The 23,127-nt window shown below is 47.8% G+C and overlaps 1 protein-coding gene across 2 annotated transcripts in view; it reads right to left on the bottom strand.

Moving 5' to 3' along the window:
* msi1b (musashi RNA binding protein 1b) overlaps positions 1–16,186 on the bottom strand; it is a 145,923-nt gene extending 129,737 nt beyond the window's left edge. For both annotated transcript variants that reach the window (XM_078421093.1, XM_078421092.1), the window contains exons 1-4: positions 16,050–16,186; positions 15,681–15,721; positions 15,104–15,185; positions 14,767–14,851 (exon numbers count right to left, since the gene is read on the bottom strand). In XM_078421093.1, the coding sequence (XP_078277219.1) occupies positions 14,767–14,851; positions 15,104–15,185; positions 15,681–15,721; positions 16,050–16,111 (270 nt within the window). In that variant the 5' untranslated portion in view covers positions 16,112–16,186. The remainder of the gene's footprint in view (positions 1–14,766; positions 14,852–15,103; positions 15,186–15,680; positions 15,722–16,049) is intronic.
* Between the last annotated feature and the right edge of the window lie 6,941 nt (positions 16,187–23,127).

Here is a 23,127-nt window from a genome sequence, read left to right as displayed (position 1 = left end):
CCTTTTTGTACAGAGACGCTGCCTGACCTGCTGAGTTACTCCAGTACTTTGTGCCTATCTCTGGTATAAACCAGCGTCTGCAGTTTTGTTTCTCCGCCAAGAATCTATTGATGGCATTACCCAGTTACTCATGCCAACTGCTGTTGGATGGTCCACTTTGCTCTGGTACCAGGGCTACTCCACATGCGTTTAATTCAAAGGCCAAATCCCGCTGAGTACTCCTGCTGGCCATCGTTCACAGAAGACCCCCTTGTGATTCTTATCCACAAGGTGAACCATCTCACTGACACATGCAGCGTGCAGGCAGTGGTTCTGACCAGGTCCTGCCAGGATTCAAAAGTACCTCCAGACACAGCCAGGTTCCTGCATTCCTAAAAACAGCATCGGGAATTTCCCGATTAAATTTCCCAGGCCGGCAGCAGCGGTAGAGTTGCTGCCTTACAGCAATCGACCCGGGTTCCATCCCCACTATGGGTGCTGGCTGTACGAAGTTTGTACGTTCAACCCGTGGGTTTTCTCCGAGATCTTCGGTTTCCTCCCACACTCCAAAGATTTACAGGTCTGTAGGTTCATTGGCTTGGTGTAAATGTTTTTAAAAAATGTCCCTAGTGGGTATAAGATGGGGTGAATGTGTGGGGATCGGTGGTCGGCGTGGAGCCGGTGGGCCGAAAGGGCCTGTTTCCACGCTGTATCTCTAAACTAAACTAAACTAAAACTAAATGGCAAGCAGTTCCCAACAACATCCAATTGTTAGGCAGGTCTGAGGTGATCAACAGTATAATTATTGCCGACATGTTCCTCCTCTATCACATGTGTAGAGTGTACAGTCTAGAAGGATTCCAGAGTCCAAGTGTGTTGGATTTAACTGGGTCAGCAGATGGAATATAACATCGGTCTTTGAAGCCAGAGTAGTCATTCAACCAACCACACACACACACACACACACACCAGCCGTACTATTCAATTAGACGGTGATTGATCTGCTCCACATTAATCCATACCCTCATCAACAAAACCTTTCAACTATGGCCACAATAGCTCCAAAGGGCTTCCGACTTTCCGCAGAGCAGAGAATACAAGATAAAAAATCCAAATTCATTCCGAATGGCGACTCTGTATCAAAACTGCTGGAAGAACGGATGGAGGTCAAGGGAGAGCACGTAACAATCAGATTTTCACTGTACCTCAGTACACGTGACAATAAGCCAAGCTGTTACTGTATCTATACAGATATAGTAATGGTAGCTGTATAGAGGAAAAAGACAGTCAGCGTTTTGGGTCAAGAACCTGCTGCAAGGTTGAGTGGTCCTGACGCAACTCGTTGAGTTGGCCCAGCAGTTATCTTTACAGTACTTTAAAGATATACCATGCACGGTGGCACGGCGGTAGAGTTGCTGCCTTACAGTGCCAGAGACCCAGGTTCGATCCTGGCTACAAGTGCTGTCTGTACGGAGTTTGTACTTTCTCCCCGTGACTGTGTGGGATTTCTCCGGGTGCTCCGGTTTCCTCCCAAACTTCAAAGATGTACAGGTTTGTAGGTTAATTGGCTTCGGTTAAACTGTAAATTGTCCCTAGTGGGTGCTAGTGTACGGGGAGATCGCGGCTCGGCACGGACTCGGTGGGCCGAAGGGCCTGTTTCTGTGCAGTATCTCTAAAGTCCAGTAATGACACAGAAGGAAGCCATTTTGTCCGTCTGGTCCATACTAGCTCCCAGCTTAGCTGTGCCATTACCCCCAGTCTCCTTTTCCTTATTTTCCTGCAAACAGACGATCTCCGAGAAACAAAAGCAGCTCTTTTAAATGCAGGTTTGCATTTTTTGCCTCACAATATAATCTGGACTTCTGAAATCGCATTATGTGTGGTCAAAGTGGATTAAATGTCACACCACTGCATGAATATTCCAGCTTGATTTTAGATAATGACGACACCAATCAGACTACACCAAAACTGGTGGAGCTGCAGACAGCGAGGAGGGCTGTCAAAATCTGCAGCGGGATAGAAATTAGCTGCAGCAATGGGAGGAGAAATGGTAGATGGGATTTAATTTGAGCAAGTGTGAGGCGTTGCACTTTGGGAGGTGTTTTGAAGGCAGAGATGGACAAGTTCTTGATTAGAACAGGTGTCAGGGGTTACGGGGAGAAGGCAGGAAAATGGGATTAGGTGGCAGAGATCGGCCATGATTGAATTGCGGAATGGACTTGATGGATTGAATTCCACTCCTGTAACTTGTGAAGGCCGAATGCAGGGAAAGTAACGGTTAGTGGCAAGACCCTTAACAGCATTGACGTACAGAGGGATCTTGCTGTCCAAGTCCATAGCCTCCCGAGAGTCACAACTCAAGCTATGGTGGTAAAGAAGGTCGACACAAAAAGCTGGAGTAACTCAGCGGATCAGATATGTGGAGGAAAGGAATGGGTGACATTTCGGGTCGAGGCACTTATTCAGACTTCTAAAGAAGGCCTGTGGTCTGCCTGCCTTCATCAGCCAGGCCTTGAGCACAAATGTCAGGAAGTCAAGTTGCAGCTTTAGAGGACTCTGGTTAGGTTGCATTTGGAGTATTACACGTAGTTTAGTTTGGAGATACAGCGCGGAAACAGGCCCTTCGGCCCAACGAGTCCGCGCCGACCAGCGATCCCCGTACACCAAGACAAGGGACAATTTACAATTTTACTGAAGCCAATTAACCTACAAACCTGTACGTATTTTGAGTGCGAGAGGAAATCGGAGCACCCGGAGAAAGCCCACACAGAACAAACAAAACTCTGTACGGACAGCATCCGTAGTCAGGATGGAACCCGGGTGCCCTGGAAGGCACTGTAAGGCAGCAACTCTACCGCTGTGCCACCATGCCGCTCTGACTGCTCCATCACAGGAAGGATGGGGCTTTGAAGAGGGCACAGACTCGGTTTGCCAAAATACTGCCTGGATTAAAGGGTATTAGCTGGAAAGAGAGGTTGGACAAATTTGAGATTACTTTGTCTGGAGAGCTGGAGGCTGAGGGGGATTCTCACCGAATAAAGCCGATACAATTACGATAGATATGGAACCTTTTTCCCCAGGGTGGGAATGTCAAAGCTATTAGGTATAACTTTAAGGTGAGAGCTTTAAGGAGATGTGCAAAACAAGTGGGGGGTTTTTTTAGAAACAGATTGGTTGGAACGGGCCGCCAGGGGTGGTGGCGGTGAAGGCGGACATGACGGTGGCATTTAAGAGGCTTTTAGATAAGCACAGATATGCAGGGAATGTTGGCATATGGATCACGTGCAGGCAGAGGAGATTAGTTTAACTTGTTCAACACCGACATAATGGGTCAAATGGCCTGCCATGTGCTTGTCCAGTACTAGTGTAGGTTAACCCAGTTTGCACCACATTCAGTAAAACCACAGGAATATTATTCATTTTTGGAAAGAGCCCCTCTCTGATTGCAATCTCTCAGCAGCATGAAGCAATCTCCTATCTGAAACCTGAGTGGAGGTTTAGCCGATTATTGTTAAGCTCTGCTTGATAAAACAAGCAGGGTTTTGGACTCCTGGTATTTAGAATAGGATTTCCTTTTGTGGATGAAGAAATTGTTTAATCAGCTAGCACAGTGTTACCCACCATCGGCACCGAGAATACGGGGGGAGGATAAAACATGAAGACCCATGGCCTCTGGGATATATAGTGTTACCCACCATCGGCACCGAGAATACGGGGGGGGGGGGGGGGGGGGAGATAAAACATGAAGACCCATGGCCTCTGGGATATATAGAAACCATTTCACCTTAAAATCCCAGGCAGTAGCGGATGCCAAGGTTAAAGTCATTGTCAAAACAGATTATCAGGCAGCAGAGAAGCAGGGACTTCGGCCCATCATGTCTATGCAAGCCAAAGGGCCTATCTATGCCAATCCTATTTTCAAGCACCCAGCTGTGGATCATGGTGTTGATGTTTAAAGTAAGGTGGCACAGCGGTGGAGATGCTGCCTTACAGTGCCAGAGACCCGGGTTCGATCCCGACCACGGGCGCTGTCTGTACAGAGTTTTCACCAGCGTGGTTTTCTCCGAGATCTTTGGTTTCCTCCCACACTCCAAGGATGTACAGGTTTGTAGATCTAAACTGAACTGAATACTTAACCATTCTAAGAGCCTTTCACCTGGCCTTCTGTTAGCTTGTTTGATTTCAAACACCCTCTGGGGGGGAAAAAGATTCTTCCTCAAATCCGCTCAAAATCTCCTCTCCCTCATCTTATACTATCAGACTTCGGAGATATGGCATGGAAGCAGCTCGGCGTACACCGAGCCTGCGCCAACGTGCGATAAACCCGTACACTAGCACAATCCTACACACTGGGGACAACGTACAACTTTACCAAAGCCAATTAACCTGCGGCTTTGGAGTGTGGGAAGAAACCCAAGCACTTGGGGCGAATGGAATCCAGGGATGTGGGGAGAAAGCACTGATTTTGGATGATCAGCCATGATCATATTGAACGACGGTCGGTGCTGGCTCAAAGGGCCGAATGGCAACTACTCCTGCAACTATTTTCTATGTTTCACCCGGAGAGTACCTGTGTGGTCACAGGAAGAACCCGATGACTGTGCTGGAGTAACTACTAAATGTACGGACAGCGCCCTTAGTCAGGATTGAACCATGGTCCGTGGCACTGTGAGGCAGCAACTCTCCCACTGCAGAGCCGTGCTGGTAAAAACATACTTCTTCCTCTAATCTGCGCTAAACCTCTTAACCCCTCACCTTAAAGCCAAGCCTCATGATGACAAACACCTTGGCTGCTGGGGGAGGCAGCTAGATCCTCAGTATCTATATCACCTCTGCCCCTCGTACTTTTATACACCTGATGCAGGTCCCAGCTCAGCCTCCTCTGCACCAAGGTAGTTTCTATGTGTTTCTCTGGGGTTAGGAGGGAGAGATAGATCAGACACGATTGAACGGCAGAGTAGGCTTGATGGCTGAATGGCCCAATTCTACTCCTATCACTTATGATCTTATGAAGGTAAACAAACTAAGCCGGTCCAGTGTCTCACCATGGAGAAAGCACTCCGATCCAGGCAACATCTCAGTGGACATCCTCGGCACCTTCTCTAGTTGTATCGGACACAACACTAGCACAATCAGAATTGCACCCAGTACAGTTGTAGCCCAACTAACGACTTCTCCAGTAGTATCATCATCTCTTTCTGTTTACATTCCATGTTGTGGCTCATGACGCCAAGTATCCAGGATGCCTTTTTCTCTTCACCACCTTATCTACCTGTGAGGCTAATACCTTCAAGGACCCTCATCTTAGGGCACAGAAATTCCTTTGTCCTTCAGTGGTTCTTAATGTTCTACTGTACAATGTGTATATAAAAAATGTGTTAATAGTGTTAGTGTGCGGGGATCGCTGGGCGGCGCGGACTTGGTGGGCCGAAAAGGCCTGTTTCCGCGCTGTATATATATGATATGATATGATAAGAAATGTGCATATCAGGCAGCATCTCTGGAGATCATGGATAGATGATATTTCAGGTCCAGACCCTTCTCAAAGGAGGTCCCAACCTGAAATGTCACCTATCCATGTTCTCCAGAGATGCTGCCTGACCCGCTGAGTTGCTCCAGCACTGACTTTTTTTTTTGTAAACCAAGATCGACAGTTCCTTATTTCCAACAAATGTGTATACCCTAAGCTACCATCCACCTCATTGGAGACCGTGGGACTATCTTTAATCGGACTTGGACTTGCACTATATGTTATTCCCTGTATCCTGTATCAGTACACTGTGGACGGCTCGATTGTAATCATGTAGTCTTTCGGGTGACTGCAATAAAAAGTTTTTCACAGTACCTCAGTACATATGACCGAAATGAACTTAGTTAAATATTAGTCATACTAGAATCTATCACCTTCTTTGACCTACAATTCCACCTGCCATTTCTCTTCCCAGTCATAGTGTTGGCTCCATACCCAGCAGATATAGACCACAGATTCCACCATGAAAATTCTCCCCTCCCAAGTGAAGTAATAAACGTATGGTCTTAATGAAAAAGAAAATCCGAACAAGTTCAAAGAAATTGCTCAAGTTTTAACGTAAAAACAGCTGTCATTCATCAGACGAGATTAAATTCTCATTGTAAGGAATACAATCCAAATCAGATAGCATTCACCAATGTCAACGGACAAAATCACTATTATATCTACATTTCTTATCATATCATATCATATATATACAGCGCGGAAACAGGCCTTTTTGGCCCACCAAGTCCGCGCCGCCCAGCGATCCCCGCACACTAACACTATTAACACTATCCTACACACACTAGGGACAATTTTTACATTTACCCAGCCAATTAACCTACATACCTGTACGTCTTTGGAGTGTGGGAGGAAACCGAAGATCTCGGAGAAAACCCACGCAGGTCACGGGGAGAACGTACAAACTCCTTACAGTGCAGCACCCGTAGTCAGGATTGAACCTGAGTCTCCGGCGCTGCATTCGCTGTAAAGCAGCAACTCTACCGCTGCGCTACCGTGCCGCCCTAATATTTCTTATATAAACTTTTTAAAATTAGTTTTAAGGGTACAAATGAGTTTACGAGCAGGACCCACAGTACCTTTTGCTCCTCGTTCCTGGGCCTCATTTTGAGCTTTTACTAATAAAAAAGCTTGTCTTGGACTTTTACAAAAAAAGAACTTATTGTGCATGAACCTTGACAAGCTGAAGGTCATCACAACAGGCAGAAGGGGTGCCATAGAGCAAGGCGAGGCCAGTTGCTTTGCCCCTGACCATTGTACCCACTAAGGCCTCATCCTGATTCTGGGCCCTTCGAACCACCAGCCAGAGATATTAACCAGGGTGGAAGAAAACTGCAAAACGTTCTCTTTTCAGACACAAGCTAATCAGGGTTGAGGGGAATGGCAGCGTGAAGTGAACGATGGGACACTTTGCCCCCTCCATCACCCTGGTCAACAGATCTGTAAGCACAGGGCGTCGATTCCTTCATGGTGGGTTGCAACGTCCGAGAGATCGCTCAGTCCCACCAGGTGAATAATGAATGAGATTATAATCCACCAAATCACCCTTCAAATCCCAGAGCTTTCAGGAAACTCAATGTGATTAGTCAATAAACTAGCTCCGATACTGGATGGGGTGAATTGTTGTGCATTTAATTTGTTTTTGGATTTGCCAAATTATTTAGATAGTCGCTGCGTCAAAAAGGAGCACAAAAATAATGTGATTTAGAGTTTGCTTAAGGGTTGCGAGGGTTTTCTCAAGCACAATTGGAAACATCTCTTGACTGGGCTATTAAAAGGCTTACGTCGACTTATATCGATATGCACCCGTGACAGTTTTTTTTTTTAATGACCTTGAGTTGGAGTCCAGCTTAATCCCCAGTGACAATCTGCCTCATCGACACCCTAATAAATCACAGGGAAATGAGTGCAGGTGCAACAAAGATGACCCTGTCAGTGAGATACAGTTTACCCTGCCACTTCATCCAGGCCTTTTCATTAATTATCTGGAAAACAAATCTGTCAAAGATTGGGGGGGGGGAGGGGAGGGGAGGGGGGGGGGGGTATCTGGAGTGGTGGGAGGGTTGATTCTCCAGTGTCCATCAAGCTAACACTGCCAGGCCAAGAACACAAGAAGTGTTCTTGCTCCCAACCGCTACACACCAACCACGACTGGTGCCTGTCTAATGAGACCTTGCGAAAGAGATTTACCTTAAAGGTCTTCAGAGGCCTGAGCTAAATCCAAATAGTTGTATGCCTTCTGTTTTCCACCCAGACATGGAAACCTCCCCCCCACCCCCCTCCCTCCCGCCTCGGGTCACCAACAACCCCCCCCTCCCCCCCACCCCCACCATTTCCGTCTACATCAAGCAGCAGCAGCAGCACGGTGGCGCAGCGATAGAGTTGCTGCCTCACAGCGCCAGAGACCCAGGTTCGATCCTGACTACGGGTGCTGTCTGTACGGAATTTGTACGTTCTCCCCGTGACCGTCGGAGTTTTCCCCGGGTGCTCTGGTTTCCTCCCACACTCCAAAACGTAGGTTAATTGGCTTTGGAATTTTTTTACAAGTTGTCCCTATTGCCTGGAGGATAGTGTTAGTGTACGGGGATCGCTGGTCGGCTTGGACTCGGTGGGCTGAAGGGCCATATCTCTACGCTAAACTAAAGTGCAACAAAGAAGGTTGTTCGAGGACGACACAAAAGGTAGATCTTCAAACATTCACTCGTTCCCACTGGGCCTGCAGCAGGTGAACTGGGAACCAAAAACACATTCAGCGTGACCTCACCCGAGCTCCTCTCCCAGTTGCAGACAGCACTGGGTGAAGTGAACCACACAGCCCTAGTCCATGGAGACACCAAGTCCCACCTCCACACCCAGGTGTTTCCACACCGTCATGTCCCACTGCAGCTCTAGGTGGAAAATAATAAGGAACTGATCCAGCAACTCGGAGTTCAAAGCCTTTAACAATTGTTCAGTTGTCAGCAGAACTGGATTCAATTACAAATCAGTGATCTCAGTGCCCACCACAAACTCACTCCCACACTGAGCCAACAGTTAGTTAGTCAATGGTGGTGCCTCTGCCTCACAGCGCCGGAGACCCGGGTTCCATCCTGACCTCGGGTGCCGTCTGTACGGAGTTTGCACGTTCTACCCGAGACCACATGGGTTTCCTCCCACGCTCCAAAGGCGTGCGGATTTGCAGGTTGATTGGCTTCTGGAAATTGTCCCCAGTGTGTCGGATGCTAAAGTGGGTTAACGCTGAACTAGTGTACAGATGATCGCTGGTCAGGGTGGACTTGGCGGGCCGAAGGGCCTGCTTCCACACTGTCTCTCTAAACTCTGAACTCTAAATTTGCCTTGCTCAACAAGTATAGAACTGCACACTAAATGTAGCGTCAAGTGCACTTGGACAAAAGGAGCCAACTTGCTCAGTTGGAACAGAGGACAGTTTCCATTGTCAGAGCCAAGCAATTCAACAGCCAACACAAGGACAGGCTTCCATAAACCACCCACATTTGGGCGGCACGGTCTCACAGCAGTAGAGCTGCTGCCTCACCAGGCACCCAGGTTCAATCCTGACCTCGGGTCCTGTCTGTGTGGAGTTTGTACATTCTCTCCGTGACCTTGCGAGTTTTCTCCGAATGCTCCAGTCTCCTCCCACATCCCAAATACGTGCAGGTTTGTGGGTTAATTGGTCCCCTGTAAACTGTCCCTAGTGTACAGGGAGCGGAAGTGAAAGTGGGATAACATAGAACTAGTGACCGGGTGATCGATGGCCGGCATAGACTCGGTGGGCCGAAGGGCCTATTTCCACACTGTATCTCTAAACTGAACAAATCTAGTCACAAACTCTGGTGGCCAGTTAGTTCGCCAACAGGTAAAGCTCACTGACAGTTTAAATCCGTCACGATGTGTCCATTGCAAGCCCTGTGTCCAAACAAGGACAACAAGGAGACAACAAATGGGATGAGATGACTGGGCTTGTGACCAAGGGCACGATGGCACCAGGGGGAATATAGTCCATTGGGGTTCAACGGCTTGATCGTGAACTTGCCCACTCGTCCCGTGGTCTTGCACAAGATCACTTCCAACTGTGGCTTTCAGTGCCTCTTGCAATACCTCAGATAATGAAGCAGTCCGCATCTGCATGGCAGCCAGACCCAAGCCTCATCAGCCATGATTGAGTGGCGGAGTAGACTTGATGGGTTGAATGGCCTAATTCTGCTCCTATCACTTTTGATCTTATGATGAGCAGATGGTCGTATTCACAGTGTCAAAGATCCCTGCTCTAATCTTCGGCCAACGACCTGCCATTTGATGTTCTGTGGTGTTACAATCAAATCAGTCATCTAGAGAATGGGCCGGACAAATAAAAGACACAAGGAACTGCAAGTGCTGGTATACTAAGGGGGGAAAAAAAGACAAAGTGCTGGAGTAACTCAGCGAGTCAGGCGGCATCTCTAGAGAACACAGATTCCGATCCACGTTGTCCTGAGATGCTGCCCGATCCGTTGAGTTACTCCAGCATGTTGGGTCTTTTCACAGACAAACAAGTCCACTTATCTGGTAGCTGCTAGGCCAAGGGCTGATACTTTATTGCAATTTGTCCATCTCCTGACACTTCAATCTCTCCCTCTCCTCCAAGTGACAATTCAGGAATGTGATGGGATACTCTCCGTATTTCTGGATGCACAGAGTCATAAAGGCAGCTGTAATATAACAGGCCCCACACTCAATGAGGTCAAAGCCGTACGTTTGACTGGTAGCTCACGGAGGGGCTTCCTCAATTACGAGGTGTACTATCGCCATGTACTACGAGCCTTGGACATTGGAATGTGCAACGCCACAGTTCCATAGACAACGTTGACAATTATATTCTGCACTCCACATCGTCCCTTTTGCTCTAACCCATTGTACTTGAGTTTGACTTAACACTATTTCTGTATTGTACTATCCGAGCTGATTGGATAGCATGCAAAACAAAGTTTTTCACTGTACCTCGTTACCGTGACAATAGTAAACCTGAACCTTAGTGTCATACTCAGTCATACAGCATGGAAACAGGCCCATCGGTGGTCCAACTTCCCCACATTGACCAACATGTTCCAACTGCACTTGTCCCACCTGCCTGCGTTTGGCCCATATCCCTCTAAACCTGTCCAACACATGCACCTGTCTAATTGTTTCTTAAACGTTATGATAGTCTCTGCCTCACCCTCCTCTGGCAACTTGTTCCATACACCCACCAGTGTGTGTGTGAAAAGGTTAACCCTCAGGTTCCTATTAAATCTTTCCCCCTTCACCTTAAACCTATGTCATCTGGTTCTCGATTCCCCTACTCTGGCCAAGAGATTATTCCTCTCATGAGTTTGTTCGCCTCGATAAGATCAAACCTCAACCTCCTACTCTCCAAGGAATAGAGACCCAGCCTGCTCAACCTCTCCCTATAAGCTCAGGCTCGCGAGTCCCGACAACATCCTTGTAAATCTTCTCAGTACTCAATCCAGAACTCCATCATCCCGAGAGACAAGTGTGAGCACATTGCCTTACATGCTGCACCAACCAGGGAATAAAATACACAGAAGTGTGAAAACACACACCTCCAGATTCGGGAACAGTTTCTTCCCAGCTTTTATCAGACAACTGAGCCATCCTACCATCAGTTAGAGAGCAATCCAGAGCTACTATCTACCTCATTGGAGACCTTTGAACTATCTCAGATCGGACTTTATCTTGCACTAAGCGTTATTCCCTTCATCATGTGCCCGTACACTGTGGATGGTTCGATTGTAATCATGCATTGTCTTTCCGCTGGCTGGTTAGCACGCAACAAAGGCTTTTCACTGTACCTCGGTACACGTGACAATAAAGTAAACTCAAGCTCAGTCCCATCCTGATGCAGGGTCGAAAGCCACAAATTCCCTGCCCAATATCATTGCGGGAGTACTTTCATTATGTCGACTACAAATGGATGAGAAGGCAAGCCAACTACACCTCAAAGGCAGGTTGGAATGAGTAACAACTGCTGCCTCGCCAGATACTTTCATCATTGTTTTTTCCCCCCCTGTAAATATACCACGATTTCCCCCCATTTCTCAAAACATGTTCATAAATAACCTGGCAAGTACAGAACCAGTGGGATCACGTCACACCGAGCAACTACAGTCCTGTTGTGCTGTTGTCCCAAGTCAAGATTTTCATTGTTCCGTTGTCAGTACAGATGACAGTTAAACATGTGTAGGAAAGAACTGCAGGTGCTGATTTAAATCGAAGGTAGACAAAATGCTGGAGTAACTCAGCGGGGCAGGCAGCCTAGCCTCTCTGGAGAGAAGGAATGGGTGAATGACCCTTCAGGGTCTCGACCCGAAACGTCACCCATTTCTCCTCTCCAGAGAGGCTGCCTGTCCCGACAATTAAACATTCTCGACTAGTAAGGAAAGATTGAAAATAATGCTCCATGTCCCATTTTGAAACCCCTGGGTCCTCATGAGCCGCAAGCCCAAGGCTTCACACACAAGAATCTTATCAAAGCATAACTGCTCACCAGCCAGCCACTGACGCAGCCCAAAACGTTAAACTAACTTCTTTTTGGATGGAATACACACCTTCAATTTCCAGTAACTTGAAGTACCATCCATGATGCTCAACTTTCCAGCATCCGATACAATCAAACAAGACCTCTCGCCAGCACCCGATTTATTAAAACCAACCCTCTTCAAAACAAAAAGTGCCAAATTAAATTTAATCTCAGCCAAGTGGCCTACCCCCAGTAGCACGGCGGTAAACAAGTCCCCAGGCTGGGAAGTCAGGGAGCCACTTCGGATTCGAGCTCCCGACAATTATCTAGGAAGCGCAGCTGGAAAGTGCAGGCAGGCACACGGAGGAGGTTGGGATTAGATTCTGCCATGATATACTCCCCGTGGAACAAACAGCACGTCACCACCTAATGATTCAGCTCAGGCCGACATCAAAATAAAATGGCCACAAGAGGCGAGGAAACAAAGTAAAGGGGCACAGACTCTGGTCGACTCACTGGCTTTAGGAGGACCAGCGAAGATGTGGGACAAGACAACACAATCAAGGAGAGCATGTGTCTCTATCTATATATATATATATTTATATGCATATATTTTTTAAAAAGTGAGTTGCAGTGCACTACCTAAAAGCAAATGGATGAATAATTAAAAAGGGGTTTAGAAAGGCCGGAGTATGTAGTGGCACTGCACTGAAAGCTACTTCAAAAAGACCAACGCTGGCTCAACGGAATGAAACAGTCTGCTCTGCAGGCTACAATCTTGACAGAGCACAAACAACCCACGGCGCTCCACAAGAGTGCTCCACCAGCACAGCACTCTATTCCACTCTACAAGGCCAAAGAAAGTGTGTGTGTTTTTAATAACATGGAACAAGTTGTCCACAGACTACAAAAACGGGAAAAAACAGCCGATTATTTCGGGGTCAGAAGAAGGGTCTCGGGCCGAAACGTCACCTCTTCTATTCCTTTGCTCCAGAGGTGCTGCCTGACACGCTGAGTTACTCCAGCATTTTGTGTCTATCTTCTTTGTAAACCAGCACCTGCAGTTCCTTCCTGCACACGGATTATCTAAGCGCGCGAGTTGCAATCACCTCTACTGCACACTGTCACACTCTGGAACCTGCTGGGTGAAGCCCACATGATACTAGATTTATAGAGGGGGGGGGGGGGGGAATAACTGATACAGGGACCCAATTTGCCACGCTCCCTTCTCGTCACCCCCACTAACCACCTTTACAAGTAGTTCAATAAACAGCAAAACCTTCAAAAAAACTGTTTATCTGAAGCCTGATCCGATTTAGAAGCCAGCCGGTCTCTAAGTAGATTAGTGACCAAAGAGTGCACACATCATATGAAGAAATTGGGGGCAGGGGGTGGAGAAGGGGGTGGAGGGGTGTGTGCGCAGAGAATGTGTTCTGGGAAAAAAGGAACGGCAGAAAACAAGCCCAAACCAACATCCAAATCCGCACAAATCTGCCAGGAAAGAGCCCCTGCTTCCACATCAGTCGCTCCACACACACTAATCTGGACCTGTGTCCACTGAACTACACCAAACAATAAAAATAACATCAATCCCTGGGCTGCAAATCGTGATGGAACTTCATCCGTTCCAAATAAACTCTCATCCAAAAACTGGGGCTCGGATCCCTTCTACGGCCAGAAGCCGGTTATCTTTTTTAATGCAGAGAAGTGTTGCCCTAATGGATGAATGAGTGCTGACCTATTTATGATCTACCCCCCCCCCCCCCCTCCCCCTCCTGTCGCCTTGCCAATAGTGGCTGTGGGAAACTCAAGTGCTCTTTTCTTTTCACTCGATCACACCCCACCCCCCTTCCCTCCTGCCTCCACCCTTGTCCCACACCCCTCCCTCTCCACTTGGCCCCCTCTCCATACAAACTCCCTCCCCTCCTCCTGCCCCCTCACCCACACCCCCTCCCTCTCATCCTGCACCCCCCCCCCACACACACACACAAACCCCTCCCCAATCCGCTCCACCAACCCCCGCTCCCCTCTTCCAGCCCCCTCTCCTCCCCTCCACACTCTTCTTCTCCTCCAGCCCATCTCCTCTCCTTCCCAACTCGTCCCCTCTTCCAGCCCTCCTCCCTCCACACTCCAGCCCTCTAGCCCCCCCCCCCCCCCCTCTTCCCTCCACACTCCCCTCCCCCCCACCACTCTCTCCCCCACCCCCCACACCACTCTCCCCCACACCACACCACACCCCTCCAGACACCTGATCCTAGTTTCTGTCCGGATCCACACACTTCACTATTCAAGCCGGCTGGGGTTTTTTTGCTAACTGCCTTGTGGGGAAACTTGGGACCAACATTGCCTGTATTGGAGAGCGAAACACACATGACGTGAGCTCGGTGCGTCTCTGAAAGGGCCAAGAAAATAAGCCGGAGACGGACGGACAGGGGGAGGGAAGGGAGGGAGGGAGAGAGAGGGAGAGAGAGAGGGAGAGAGGGAGGGAGAGAGAGAGGGAGAGAGGGAGAGAGGGAGGGAGAGAGAGAGGGAGGGAAGGAAGGAAGGAAGGAAGGAGAGAAGGGCAGGCAGGCAGGCGATCAGAAACCTTGAAACCTGACCCGGCTCCGGCCTCGGCCGTTCTCAGCCCCACACACCACACCACACCACACCACACCACACCACTCACTCACAACAACTCTACCATTGCTCAGACACCATCCACAGTGGGAGGAAGAGGGGAGGAGGAGGAGAGGGAGAGAGAATCTAAATCACTTACCGTCTTAGAATCGAGTTCGTGTCTCGGTTGCGCCAGAACTTTATCTACGCCCGTTTGGTCGACAAAAGTGACAAACCCGAATCCTCTAAAAAAAAAAAAAATTTAAAAATCACAAACAAAAAATAAATAAAAAGAAGGGATTGACTATTTATTTATTTTGTTGTTGTTGTTGTTGTTGTAGCAAACCGAATACACGGAGAGGAGTGGGAGGAGGAGAGAGGTGTTTTAGATTTTTAAAATATACCATCCATCCATTCATTTCAATAAAGCGAAGTTTGCAACAACAACAACAACAAGAAGAGAGACGGTGTTTGCGAGGAGCAAGTAGGTCGCTTACCTTGACCGTTTTGTCACAGGGTCTCGCATTACCATGCACTCCTTCACGTCCCCAAATTTACAGAAATACTCCTTGAGACCTTCTGTTAAAGTTTTTTTTTTTTAAAGAGAGAGAGAGACGGGAGGGAGAAAACAAGTCAGAACCAGGGGGATAAAACAATCGCCACTAGAATGTGTGTGTGTGTGATTTTTTTAAAACAAAGGTGTATTAACGACTTTAATTAAACACATAAAAGCCAGTGCTACCATATAGACGAAGGGAGATTATTAAAGCACTCAAATTATATGAATAAAACCACGGGGAGAGTGTATGATTAACGTTTAAACTAAAGGAGGGAGAGGGGAGGGTGAACTATGTATCAAAGAAAATGTAACACAGCGATTTGTATGTATGTATGCACACACGCACACACACACACACACACACATACAAACACACAAACACAAATAGGATGGGGGGGGGAATATACAGAATTACACCGGATTGGAATTATTTTTTTTAAACAGAAGTTAGTTTGTTTTTTTAATATTAAAAAAGGGAAAAGTTGGGGGACGAGGTGTAGTTGGACCCTCCTTACCTTGTGTGGTTTGCCAGCTCAGTCCCCCGACGAACATTTTGCTAAAAAAAAATATGAAGAAGAGAGAGGGGAAAAAAAAGACAAAGACACTACTCAGACACGGGATTCGGCCATGTTGGCACCTCACACACACATACACATTTAAAGACAAAAAAAAAGTAAGTTGGGCCGTTACCCCGAGCCACCCTTTGAAAGCCAACACTACAATTTTACACAGGATGATGTTAAACCCCCCAAAAAAACCAGCAATTTTTTTTTTTTTAAGTTTGATTATGAAGAATTAAATGTGATTTTTTTTTTTCTTTCTTTCTTTAAAAAAAAAAAAAAAAAGATGCTTAAAATACATGAATTGGATTTGAGCTCCTGTACCAGGGATCGTGCTGTGAGTCTGCACTGAGGACCGAGTTGGCTTGGTTTGCGTCCGCCTCCATTACCTTCCAGTCCCAGCCAGGCAAGTAAGGGCCCGTATCGCAGAGGTAGGGACGCACAAGGGGGGGGGGGGGGTGGTGAGGGGGGGAGCAAGGGATCGTCACGGGAGGGAGGGAGGGAGGGAGGGTAGGGGCAGCCCGGCCGAGCGGCTATTCATGACCCGGCCTGAACCCCCCTCCTCCTCTCCTCCCCCCCTCCTCTTCTCCCAGTCCCCTCCTCCCTTCCCCGCCCCGTCCCCGCCTTCTGTGCTCTGTGCCCTCTCCGCCTGTCCTCTCCCCCTCTCCCCCTCTCTCCCTCTCTCCCTCTCTCCCTCTCTCCCTCTCTCCCTCTCTCCCCTCTCTCCCTCCCTCTCCCCTTCCCTCTCTCCCTCCCTCTCTCCTTCTCCCTCCCTCTCCCCTTCCCTCTCTCCCTCCCTCTCCCCTTCCCTCTCTCCCTCCCTCTCCCCTTCCCTCTCTCCCTCCCTCTCTCCTTCCCTCTCTCCCTCCCTCTCTCCCTCCCTCTCTCCCTCCCTCCCTCTCTCACTCCCTCTCTCCCTCCTTCTCCCTCTCTCACTCCCTCTCTCCCTCCCTCTCTCCCTCCCTCTCTCCTTCCCTCTCTCCCTCCCTCTCCTTCTCCCTCTCTCCCTCCCTCTCCTTCTCCCTCTCTCCCTCCCTCTCCTTCTCCCTCTCCTTCTCCCTCTCTCCCTCCCTCTCTCCCTCTCCCTCCCTCTCTCATTCCTTCTCCCCTCATTCCTCCCCTCCCACTCTCTCTTCCCCTCTCCTCATTTCTCTCTTCTCCGCTCTCTCCCCCCCCCTCCTCGTTTCTTTCTTTCTCTCTCCCATCCTCCCCCCCTCCTCCTCTCTTCCTCTCCTCTCTCCCCTCCTCTCTTCCTCTCTCCCATCCTTCCACCCCTCCTCTCCCCTCTCCCCTCTCCTCCGCTTGCCTCTCTCCCCTCTCACTCCCACCCCCTCAATCCCTCTCTCCCCCCCCCTCACTACCCCTCGCTGTACCGGCGACCACTGACCTCCGGGACAACCGGACTCCCCCACCCACCGCGGTGACAACGAGCATAAAGTTACAAAAGGCAATCGTCCGATACTTTCTCTTTTTTTTTAAAAACAATTATTGTAATTCCACGTGGGCCGCTTTTTAAAGGAAGATTATTAGCTGGGAAACGGCCAGACTCCGGGCACACACAGTCACATCTGTCTCCACCAGATAACAGGCCATTCACATTTGTTTTCACTGTTTCACCGTTTGAAAGCTCAGTACTTTCCCCGGGTGGGGGGTGAGGGGGGGGGGTCGAGGCTTGTGGAACTTTGCTTCTTCTCTCTAAAATAAAATAAAATCAGACCTATTTCGGTCCTTTCTTTAATGAGCGGGCTATACAAGACTGATCGGAGTGATGTGGGTGGTCCGCTGCTGTTTACAGATGTAGAGACGAAAAGGTAGCATCGCCTGTATTGGTCAGTGCAAAAAAAACCTTCACACACTCCCACCTCCCCCCCCCTCCCCTCCCGCTGGAATTAGCACTTAGGGGCTTTTTTGTCTGCATGGATATATGTTTACAAATCCTAAAAAGCAAGAGTATTTTACAAAGACAAGGGGCAGTGTGAGATTTTCTAGGCATACGGTTTCACCTCAATTTGGGCTAAACTGTTACTATAGTTTCCCTCGACTCGTTCCCTTTCATAACATACCCCGGCTGGCAGCGTCCCTTGAGTTGCTGTTGTATGTATAGAGGAGTTTCGATTTCAAATTACGAGAATCGCCTTCAAAACGACGGCAGGAGGTTAGTTTCCAACTCGTCCCGTTTGCCTGAATGCTAGTCGACGTTTTAAAGGTTTACTGTGTATAATGGTTGTAATTAAGTGTACACGAACCTTTACACGTGGCAGCGGGTTCATTACACAGCGAGAGAGAGTGAGAGTGAGAGAGAGAGAGAGAAAGAGAAAATCTCACTTCTGCAGAGACCGCGTAGGATTCAAACAGGTAAAAAGGGTTGTGTGTGTTTTCAAAATGAAGTCAAACATTCGCAACGTGCGACGAAACTAAATAACACAGAGAAAACAACCTCAATCGCTCGAAATGTACATTCTCAGACTAAAAGCAATAAAGACATCTGTGAACAAAAAGTGCTCTTAATTTTGAGAGCCCAGTGAAGAGTTTCTTTCACAATTGCACCAGAAACATATGTGTAGGAAGGGACTACATATGTTGGTTTATACACCGAAAGCTGGAGTAACTCAGCGGGTCAGGCAGCATCTCTGGAGAGAAGGAATGGGTGACGTTTCTGGTCGAGACCCTTCTTCAGACTGGTAAATACGGAGTACTTTCAAACGTTCCAAACTATATTCTATTGCTTCAACATACTCGAAATATTTTTATTCCTGGATCGTTTGAACTAAAAAACATCCACTAAATGATCCGGATTGTTTTCAAATACAAGTATTTCGGTTTACAATAATCCGTGGCACGTGATGGATGATTAAGAAAACAGAAATAAATCTCTGACTGCATCTGATTTGTGGGGAGAAAAAAGGTCACTCGTAGGAAGATAATCATCCAAGAAGTTGCAGAATTGGAGCGTAAATGGAATTCACACATCCACCAGCGTCTGTTTTCACCGGACAGCCCTACAAATTATTCCATGGTGGTAGTTCCTTGTGTAATAAATAGGTGACCATTTGAACCCTCCAGCCTATCCAACCTCTGACCAAAGTGTGTGCGCTGGTTGGTACACACAAAATGCTGGGAGTAACTCAGCGGGTCAGGCAGCATCTCTGGAGAGAAGGAATGGGTGACGTTTCGGGTCGAGACCCTTCTTCAGGCGATTAATTTGTAATATGTTTACCGCACTAAAGGTGGCGAGCTTTTTTTGTTTGTTTCTTTGAGGGAGATACTGGTCTGGACATGGGCATCTTTAGCAAGCTTGCTTTAAGATAGTAGTGTAAGAAAATAACTGCAGATGCTGGTACAAATTGAAGGTATTTATTGACAAAGTGCTGGAGTAACTCAGCAGGTCGGGCAGCATCTCAGGAGAGAAGGAATGGGTGACCCTGAAGGGTCTCGACCCGAAACGTCACCCATTCCTTCTCTCCTGAGATGCTGCCCGACCTGCTGAGTTACTCCAGCACTTTGTGTATAAATACCTTAAGACAGTGGTAGACCGTTACCCCCCCAGAGAAGCAGAAAATGATTCCACATGCCTTGTCAATCGGTTCAGACAAACAAAAAAGGTGGGGTGGGGGGGTGATCGAGGGAAGAAAACCAACACGGCGAATGAAAGGAACGGACCAATTCAAAGTTTACACATGTGCAACTAGGACGAACGGTCAAAATGTAACCCGAGGGCTCTCTGGCTGCACCGCAGATGTGCAGAGAAAGCGGCACTTCACAGAACGCTCCCCTTTAGTTTTTAGGCCACATGTCAAAAGAATGTTTCGCCCTTTAGTAAGCTTGAAAGATTATTTAAACTTTGCACCGGTTTATTTATTTGTTTATTGGTTTTTTTTAAATCAGTGGCAGTCAGTCAAACCTCTTATGGGTTCAATTGTACCTTTCAAGCCTGCTCTGTGTGTCTATATATATATATATATATATATTCTCTCTTTTGCTACGCGGGTGGATTACAGAAGGATGACTAGCCAGGGTTTTAATGTTCCAACCGCTCGGCTCATTGCCTCGCCCAGTCGCTGCTGGGTCTCGGCGAAAATGACTTCACCCAAACCGTGGCTCACTCACACCATGGGTTAGCGATCACATGGCCGACTTAAAGCTGGAACAATGTAATGTGTGATCCACTCGGACGTCGTAACCCGGCCTCGAAATAAATCCGCCGAATCCGGAATTAAATGGAGTGGGCAACATTTTGGAAGACTGTTTTTTAAACACTACGACCTGAAACAAGCTCTGAACTACACAGGCTATTATTGTTAATACTGCACTATTATTGGTCGTGTTTTTTTGTGTGTACCTATGTGTGTGATCCATATATATATATATGTGCATCTGTGAGTATACACACTCTGAACTTTTTTTTCTCTCTCGTTTATTATATTGTTTTACAGTGTACAGTGTTTACACATTCTGTTGTGCTGCTGCGAGTAAGATTGTCATTGTTCTATCTGGGACATGTGACAATAATACACTCCTGATACTCTATATCAGTAAAAAAACATCTTTTATTTCAGACCCTGACACTAATTCATCCTGTAACAGGTTGTATAATTTCTGGTTTTATATATTTAAAAAAATTAAACTTGCGCTCATTGTGCGCGACACTGTAAATGAACCCTGGCAATAAGATTGTGTTCTGTTGATGCACATTGAATCTGATGCCCCCACTGGTTATATTCACCTTTGCCTCCAGTACTGGACAGTGTCATATTACAGGCAGATGTGTGTGTGTGTGTGTGTGTGTGTGTGTGCGTGCGTGTGTGTGTGCGTGTGTGAATGTGTGTGTGTGCGTGTGTGAAGATTTAATAGGAATCTGAGGGGTAACTTTTTCACACAAAGAGTGGTGGGTGTATGGAACAAGCTGCCAGAGGAGGTAGTTGAGGCTGGGACTATCCCAAAGTTTAAGGAGCAGTTAGACAGGTACATGGATAGGACAGGTTTCGAGGGATATGGACCAAATGCTGGCAGGTGGGACAAGTGTAACATGTTGGCTGGTGTGGGCAGGTTCAGCTGAAGGGCCTGTTTCCACACTGTGTCGCTCTATGACTCTATTTTCCTTGGTCTCCGTCCCCTTTGATATCTCACTTTCACACTTTACCCTTCCATATCTCTCTGTGTCTCCCTCTCCCCTGACTCTCGTGGTGAAGAAGGGTCTCGTCCCGAAATGTCACCCATTCCTTCTCGCCAGAGATGCTGCCTGTCCCGCTGAGTTACGCCAGCATTGTATTCTTGCACAATGCAAGGCTACTCGTGTTTCCTCCTGAAACAAACCATTTGTGAAGTGTTTGAAAGATTGGTCATGAATCCATAAATTATAAGAGCAAAATTAGTCCATTCAGCCCATCAGGTCTTCTCCGCCATTCAATCATGGCTGATCTATCTTTCCCTCTCAACCCCATTCTCCTGCCTTCTCCTCATAACCCCTGACACCTGTACTAATCAAATCCGTCAATCTCCTTAAAAATATCCATTGACTTGGTCTCCTCAGCCTTCTGTGGCAATGAATTCCACAGATTCACCACCCTCTGACTAAAGAAATTCTTCCTCGTCTGCTTTCTAAAGGTACGTCCTTTTATTCTGAGGCTATGGCGTCTGGTCCTAGACTCTCCCACTGGTGGAAACATCCTCTCCACATCCACTCAATCCAGGCCCAACAAAGCCCAACCCATCAGTGTCCAACGGCGACAGAACCTCAAACTGTGGTCCATCTCCACAGAGCCTTCTGCACCGAGCTTCAGTGCGTCCCTCAGCACGTACTCCTGCACTTTGGAAATGTGCCATCACAGCATCTACTTGCAGTCATCACCTTACACTGGAAGACCAAAGTGCACCTTTCTCCTGGTTGATGATCTTCCAGCAGTAGTTGAATGTTTGTCTCGTTATGCTTACCTGGAGCAGCCCGAGGATCAGAGAGTCCTCTGTGACGTGGCTGCTTGGGGTCAACTTCAACAAGGAACTATTTACTTTACTTGGAGGAAGAGGAATAGGGAGGAATTTTATTTCCACAAATAAACTTTATTCAGATAATAAAAATATGCCAAATAAGAACAGTGCAAAACTCTGCTGATATTCTCAGCGTCTGTACATTCATTAGTGTCATATTCAGCCGTGTTTGCAACTAACCTTAAACCAAGCATCTCATCCTTTGCACTCATGTGGCTTCCTGAAGTGATATCCCATCCCTTGTTAGACAATGGAGAATAGGTGCAGGAGGAGGCAATTCGGCCCTTCGAGCCAGCACCGCCATTCAATGTGATCATGGCTGATCATTCTCAATCAGTACCCCGTTCCTGCCTTCTCCCCATACCCCCTGGCTCCGCTATCCTTAAGAGCTCTATCTAGCTCTCTCTTGAATGCATTCAGAGACTTGGCCTCCACTGCCTTCTGAGGCAGTGAATTCCACAGATTTACAACTCTCTGACTGAAAACGTTTTTCCTCATCTCCGTTCTAAATGGCCTACCCCTTATTCTTAAACTGTGGCCCCTTGTTCTGGACTCCCCCACCATTGGGAACATGTTTCCTGCCTCTAACGTGTCCAACCCCTTAATAATCTTATACGTTTCGATAAGACCTCCTCTCATCCTTCTAAATTCCAGCGTATACAAGCCTAGTCGCTCCAGTCTTTGTTTGAGGGGCGTCCCTCAATGTCCTGCAGTGTTAGGTCCCTAGACTGTGGTCCTCCCCCACAGAGCCTTGGCGCTGGCTGCACCGAGCTTCAGTGCATCCCTCAGCACGTACTCCTGCAGTCTGGAGCGGGCCAGGCAGCAACATTCTCTCGACATCCCACGGGAACCGGAATAGGTGACATTTTGGGTCGAAAGGGTCTGAAGAAGGACTTTGACGCGAAATGCAACCTATTCCTTTTCTCCAGAGATGCTGCCTGGCCCTCTGAGTTAATCCAGCGCTTTGTGTCTGTCTCCTACATATAATAATGTATTCCTTTATTCGTCCCACACCGGGGAAATTTACAGTGTTACAGCAGCAAAGTGGATAGCAAGAGAGCAAGAGAGCACTCATTATAAATAAAAGATACATAAATTGTCATCAGTTTTCTGTGTGTTCTTAGCTGTTATTGTTGACTCGTCTGCTGGGAGCAGTGCTGGTTGTGCAGTCTCACAGCAGCGGGAAGGAAGGACCTCCTATATCTCTCCCTCACGCACTTGGGGTGAAGGAGTCTGTCACTGAAGGAGCTACTCAGTGCAGTGACAGTGTCCTGCAAGGGGTGGGAGTCGTTGTCCAGCAGCGATGTTAGTTTTGCCATCATCCTCCTCTCTCCCACCACCTGCACTGAGTCAAGGGGGCAACCCAGGACAGAGCTGGCCTTCCTGACCAGCTTGTCGAGTCTCTTCTCTTCTGCCG

The sequence above is a fragment of the Rhinoraja longicauda genome, chromosome 25, assembly GCF_053455715.1.
Source record: "Rhinoraja longicauda isolate Sanriku21f chromosome 25, sRhiLon1.1, whole genome shotgun sequence".
NCBI lineage: Eukaryota > Metazoa > Chordata > Chondrichthyes > Rajiformes > Arhynchobatidae > Rhinoraja > Rhinoraja longicauda.
Note: the sequence above shows the minus strand (reverse complement) of the source record. Positions and strands in the feature narration are given on the sequence as shown.